The sequence below is a fragment of the Polyodon spathula genome, chromosome 59 (genome assembly GCF_017654505.1).
Source record: "Polyodon spathula isolate WHYD16114869_AA chromosome 59, ASM1765450v1, whole genome shotgun sequence".
NCBI lineage: Eukaryota > Metazoa > Chordata > Actinopteri > Acipenseriformes > Polyodontidae > Polyodon > Polyodon spathula.
The window spans coordinates 278,198-283,786 of NC_054592.1; the positions used below are offsets into that span (position 1 = coordinate 278,198).

Below are 5,589 nucleotides of genomic sequence, written 5' to 3' on the forward strand. Positions count from 1 at the left end.
CATGTCATCAGACGCATACTTAAATGAGCACCATGGGACATGATTTAACAGAGCCTGGGACCACAAAGCTTACATACTTTTTCATTTTCTCTATCTCCTCGGCTTCCGTCTCCGCAGTGCTTTTGCATGTAACTGGTCTGTGGCGCCCTCTGGCCAAAAGTACTGGTGTTTTTGGATCTGTTATTTTTAATTTAATATTCTTCATTGGCGATGGACCTGGCACAGAAAAGACAATTTTATAACCTCAGCTGCAAAAAATCATTTACAATCTGCTTGTCTGTCGCCACATACCATTAAAATGGTCTTACTCTAAGAAATGTTTTTTTGCCTTTGTGCTTGCTTCTAAATATGGTCCATTGAGTTAGCATGTTAGAAGTTTACCTATAATAAAACTTAATGTAACTGGTGCTACTGCAACCAAATCCTCTCTTGCAAAAATATTTTAATTACGTGCCTTTGAAGACTATTGTCTTTTTATACAAATAAGCTTACATAACTTGAAAAACAACTTAAAACGATGCAAGCAAATTCCTACTTTGTTTGGTTGAATGAGAAGTACACAAGCTACAATGAAAGCCAAAAATTAATTTCAATAAAAAACAATGAGTTTAATGAAAAATTCACAGCCCCACAGCAACATGAACCTATTAACTTCCTTATGTAAAAAAGTAATTAATGTTTGGTTATGAGATTTTAATTGGATTTGATATTAGTGTATACTCCATACTGGGTATTTTATGCTGAAAACATCAGGGTCAGCACAACTTGTGCTTTTGCTATTTTCACTCTAAGCTAGGCTACTAGAAAGAATGAAATGCAATTAGCAATTAGTGTATGATCTGTTTGAAATAAATCAAGCGAATCAGACAAGACAAAAACAAGCAACATTGTGTCAAATCAACAGCCTTTTCTGAGTTTAACTAGAACACACAATTGGCTCAATAAGCAGAGATGTCATGTGATCAAAAATAAAACCTGAAAACTTCAAGCCCTATGGGTTAGGTGCCTATTGTCTCAATCAAGTTACAGTTCAACAAGAGAAAAACAAACAAGTGCATGCAAACACCAACTTCAGTCCATCCCCCCCATTAAATGGACTGAGGCCATTCTGACAGAATTCCATCTGCAGACAGAAAAGTTTCACTTGTGCATGACTTAGCTTCGAACAAAAGGGTCGATACCTTGTTCTTCTCTCTGTCTGCTCCTCAGATGGTAGCGCGCAGGTGTGCGTTTCTGGAATGATTCTATCTGTTGAGCCATGGACACATACTCTGTTGTAGTTTCTTCAAACTTCCTTTTGTTACCACAAGACAAATTGAATGGTTTTGGGATGGTGTTGCCCTTTAAACGCATCTGTAACAATGATTGTGCTCTCAGTTACATCACTGGTACACCCAATGTGCACATTAAAAGTTCCATAACTAAACAAGTTATACACTAAAATTTGAATATGGAAAAGTTTGATTCTTACTGGTGAAGAAGGGTGTTTGCGCAGCCCTGCTGTAAAATCAAACTCTTTGTACGAGGTTTCTGAATGATGCTCCCCATGCGGTTTTATTCTGTCATCTGTGCGGAAATGGAAGTCTACTGGCACAGTCCCAGGAATAACCTTTTTAGGTGGTTGGCCTACAAAAACAAAATGGAAACATAACAGGACATTAAGCTTTACTCAGGACACTTGAAGCAAGCTCTTGGAATCAGATGAAATGCCATCGAGTAGCAGAGTGTTTACAGGGTTTTTTCTTTTTTTTTTTTTTTTTTTTTTTTTTTTTTTTTTTTTTTAAACATGCAATGTTTGCATCATAGAAAAAGGTTCCGAGGTGCCCAGTTTGAATGTTATTTTTGCCTGTTCTATTCCATTAAAAAAATCATAATGATGTCACCAGCAGAAAGGTTTCAGGAACAGACAAAGTTTAATTTACCCTGGTTTCTGATGGACTGCAAATGCATACTTTTTGCATTGGACTCATTACAAAATTCCTATCTTTCGTTCATGAAATGTATCCACAGTCCAGTACCCCCAGACTGAGTGGATCGTGGCGATTATGCTTACTCGTGCCAGCAATAACTGATTTGAGGCCTTCACTGTTTCTCTTGCGCTGCTCCATTACTTCCTTTTGAAGAAGCTGCATCTTCTCAAGCTCCTGCTGCTCAGAGCTCTTATGCTTGGAAGCCAAGTTCTTCCTCCTGGGAATGAAGACACACTTAAGTTCGGTATATTGCACACAATCTGTAGATTTGTTGGATTCTCCAATTATTTACAGCCAGTTCAAAAGGTCTCTGGAGAAACCATCCTTTTAGAGGAATGGAGATTAGCCTTAAGATTGTCTTTGTAAGTGCCAAATCGTGTGGCAGTCTGGATTACCGAGTGCCAAATACATTTCACTTAAGACTGATTCAAAAGGCAGATTCAAATGAAAAGCAGTCTTTTCAAAACCTTAATTTGAAGATCCTGCTACCTGGCAATTCTACAGATTCTCTGAAAATCAATCCCCTGTAACTCAAGCAGTGTAGGTCCCCAGGACCTGCAAAAATGACTTGCTTTTACATGATTTATAAACATGCAACAGAAAGCACTTCTGCTTAAGCACACATACTTCAGAACATTTGGAGTGCTGGGTCTGGTTATTCTGCTTTTTGATTTGGGAGACTGTAACATGCTACTCTGCACAGTGTCATCAGCAGTGGATGTCTCATTCAGTTTTCCTCTACTGGTAGCCCTGTTAAGATTAAAAACACAAAAATGAACAAGTGTAACATAAGTGATCTGACTTGTATTCACATAAGTGAATTAAGTTGAATTTGTATAATTCCACGCTAACAAAGAAGTCTACAAAAAGGAACAAATTATAGTTTAGTCAACTTATCAATTGCGATGATCAACATGCACACCATATTTATATGCACACACTAATACACCAGTTTGAATTACCTTTGTACACACAAAGGCTGAACAGTTCTTGGAACAAACAAATTGCTAGCAATTGTTTATTTTGAAGTTCACCATTAATATTTGAAGACACAGCAAAACAAATGGAGCACATGTCATGGAATTAAGGAATGGAAGCGGATTTCTATCGGGCTTTAGAAATCGTGGGTTAATCGTTTATTTCTCCAATATGGTATTACCCAGCCCACCAAAAAAACAACCAAAACACCCCAAACCATTTACAACTTCTTGCAAGTCTGTACCGTCTTTGCTTTTTAACTGGTGGTATGAATTCTTTAGCAGCACTCCGCCTTTCTTCGCGAATTTTTGCCATCTGCTTGCGTTGATGATCAACCTTTTGTTGTCCCGACAATCTTTTTGAAACCCTGAAGGGAAAGAGGCACGTGTCAATATTCAGGGGGCTGCTTCACATATGAACTACAGCACAATCACTGCCCTTTATAGTTGTGCATTGATTGTACTTGCAGTATTTTAAAAGCAATGGAAGAAACCAGTCACAGTGAACAGACGTAATACTTTCAACTTGTTCAGATTACTGCATATTGTTCCACCACACATGATCACTTTAGCCTGGTGCCTCATACCTTCTCGGATTTGCTCCTGGATCTTTCATCTTAGCAGGCTGGCTTGCTCCAGATTTCCTGCTACCCCAAGAGGTCACCAAGTTAGAAGCTGTAGCTGAAGGAACAGGGCACATTTTGTCTTCAAAGCTTTCATCCTCTGAGAAATAAATCAAAACACAAGGTAAAAATGAAAACAGATTTAAGGCATTTAAGCAAGCACTCCTGTTTCATGCAATTCAAACTGAATATGCACCAACCACCACACAAATTTCTAAAAAAGTAAAGTTCACTGTCATCACAGAATGGGTTAGCTTATAGTCTAGTCAACTAAAATTGTCAGTGTATTTTACTGTGTAAAAGCAGCATTAAATCTACGACATGCTTTTCAATTTTATTCAACATTTAATTTATGGAAGCAGAAGGCAAAAGCTCTATAGGCAATCCCTGTAAAATGATCAATCATTTATGTGTTTGTTCTGTAAAATGTTATTTCTCCCTCCTTTTGCTAATACAGCAGGTGCATGCCTTATTCAGCTCACAAAGTGTGATACTACCATGCATATTTGTCATTTTTAAATAAATACAGTCTTACTTGTGCCTTCTTGGATTTCAGCTTTGGCCATTGGCGCGACAACAGCTTTTGGTAAATCAGACTTGGGTGAAGCTCCAAAAGCTTTTCTTGGAGTTACAAGTGGTTCTTCTGGCACAGTAACTAAAACATAAAGAAAACTTCAGAAAGCACTGTTAACAAAACTAACACACCCGGGGTATCCCCAAACACTCAAATAATGTCAAAACTACATATAATGGAAAGAGATTGCCAATTCTATCAAACCTGGGGAAACCTATTTACTGGCTGCGGAAAATGTTCATAATACAAGCAGATTTTCACCAGACTGCATAAAAGATGTTGGTATAGATCAACAGAGGAAACTGAAACATTTAGCAAATACAAAGACTCGAACTGTCACATGCTGCATTGTTGTATACTGTATTAATTACACATCCGTTGTCGTGGGAGGGGTCCTGAAAAATCGGGTCGTTATTTGAGAATCCACCGATTCGTAGCAGTTACATTTCCAGTAATTTGCATTTCTTACCAAACCAATTGTCAGCATCGTGGTCTTCATGTTCCAAGGATGTGAAGTTAATGACCACGCTCGGCGCATCGTACTCGTACTTGGTCCCAGACGCGTTCTGTCGAGTATCTGCCATTGTACAAGACTCCAAGTCTTCAACGGTCTGTTTCCCTGTGTTTGAAGAAGAAAGAGAGAACGCCCTTTGCCGAAACAGGCTTCCACAGTGTCACTTACACTTGTTTCTAATTTCATAAAGTCCTATTACATAGTACTGTAGTGCATGCTCTCATATATATATATATATATATATACGCTCAAAGAGCCAGCTGTCCTCCTGCGTCATACATATATAGCCGGTCCAGCCAAGTCTTGCAAATAAATTCGATTAAATTACAGAGACACGGAAACATTGTCAGGATGTTCATAATTGTTTCCATCCATTTCCACAATACGCAGCGCCCGACAATAAAACATTAACGTAAGCAGCACGCCTCATGCTGAGCAAAAGGCTGGAGAACTTAGAAATGCTACCGTTAGCAAAATATTTAAAAACTCTTTTTTTTTTTTTTTTTTTTAAGTGAAACCCTTCACGAGTTAACTAAGTCAATATGGAGATACGAGACTACGGATAGTTAAACACAACATAACGATTCGTCACGGTTATTTGCATCATGTTCACATAGTATTGAGTTATTTTTAAACAGTATTTAACTAGTTCAGCTGGTTGATATATAAAAAAAATAAATAAATACTGCAGCTATCCGGGCCTTCCTATCAACCGCCTTTTTTAAACTCACAACATAATTAACACTTTTCAAATATTAGCATTCTTAAACTTTCAAAATGATGTTCAACTACCTCCGCTCTCGCTGCCCCCTCTCTCTCAAAAGGATCAAATGCCCTCTTTTCGATAAAGTTTGATCTTTTTCTCTCCCAAACTGTCTCCGCTTGTAAACAGCTCCAGCCTTCCACAGAATTCACTCCCTCTAGCGCGCCG

The 5,589-nt window shown here is 38.2% G+C and overlaps 1 protein-coding gene across 1 annotated transcript; it reads right to left on the reverse strand.

Annotated features, from left to right (window-relative positions):
* Nucleotides 1-19: 19 nt before the first annotated feature.
* On the reverse strand, nucleotides 20-5,584 carry LOC121307817 (targeting protein for Xklp2-A-like). Its single transcript, XM_041240101.1, has 10 exons — nucleotides 5,451-5,584; nucleotides 4,614-4,763; nucleotides 4,106-4,225; nucleotides 3,535-3,670; nucleotides 3,193-3,315; nucleotides 2,598-2,720; nucleotides 2,054-2,187; nucleotides 1,472-1,626; nucleotides 1,182-1,353; nucleotides 20-216 (listed from the first exon to the last, which is right to left on the reverse strand). Exons 2-10 carry the CDS (start codon nucleotides 4,726-4,728, stop codon nucleotides 20-22), a joined length of 1,275 nt encoding a protein of 424 aa, XP_041096035.1. The 5' UTR covers nucleotides 4,729-4,763; nucleotides 5,451-5,584.
* Between the last annotated feature and the right edge of the window lie 5 nt (nucleotides 5,585-5,589).

What these genes read in the sequence shown, in the direction of transcription:
- LOC121307817 (XM_041240101.1), bottom strand. Translation starts at nt 4,728, where the DNA reads ATGGCAGATACTCGACAGAACGCGTCTGGGACCAAGTACGAGTACGAT. An exon ending in TGAAATCCAAGAAGGCACAA is followed by an intron (nt 3,671 to 4,105) that starts GTAAGACTGTAT and finishes TTTATTTCTCAG; the next exon opens with AGGATGAAAGCTTTGAAGAC. An exon ending in CAGACAGAGAGAAGAACAAG is followed by an intron (nt 217 to 1,181) that starts GTATCGACCCTT and finishes TTTCTGTGCCAG; the next exon opens with GTCCATCGCCAATGAAGAAT.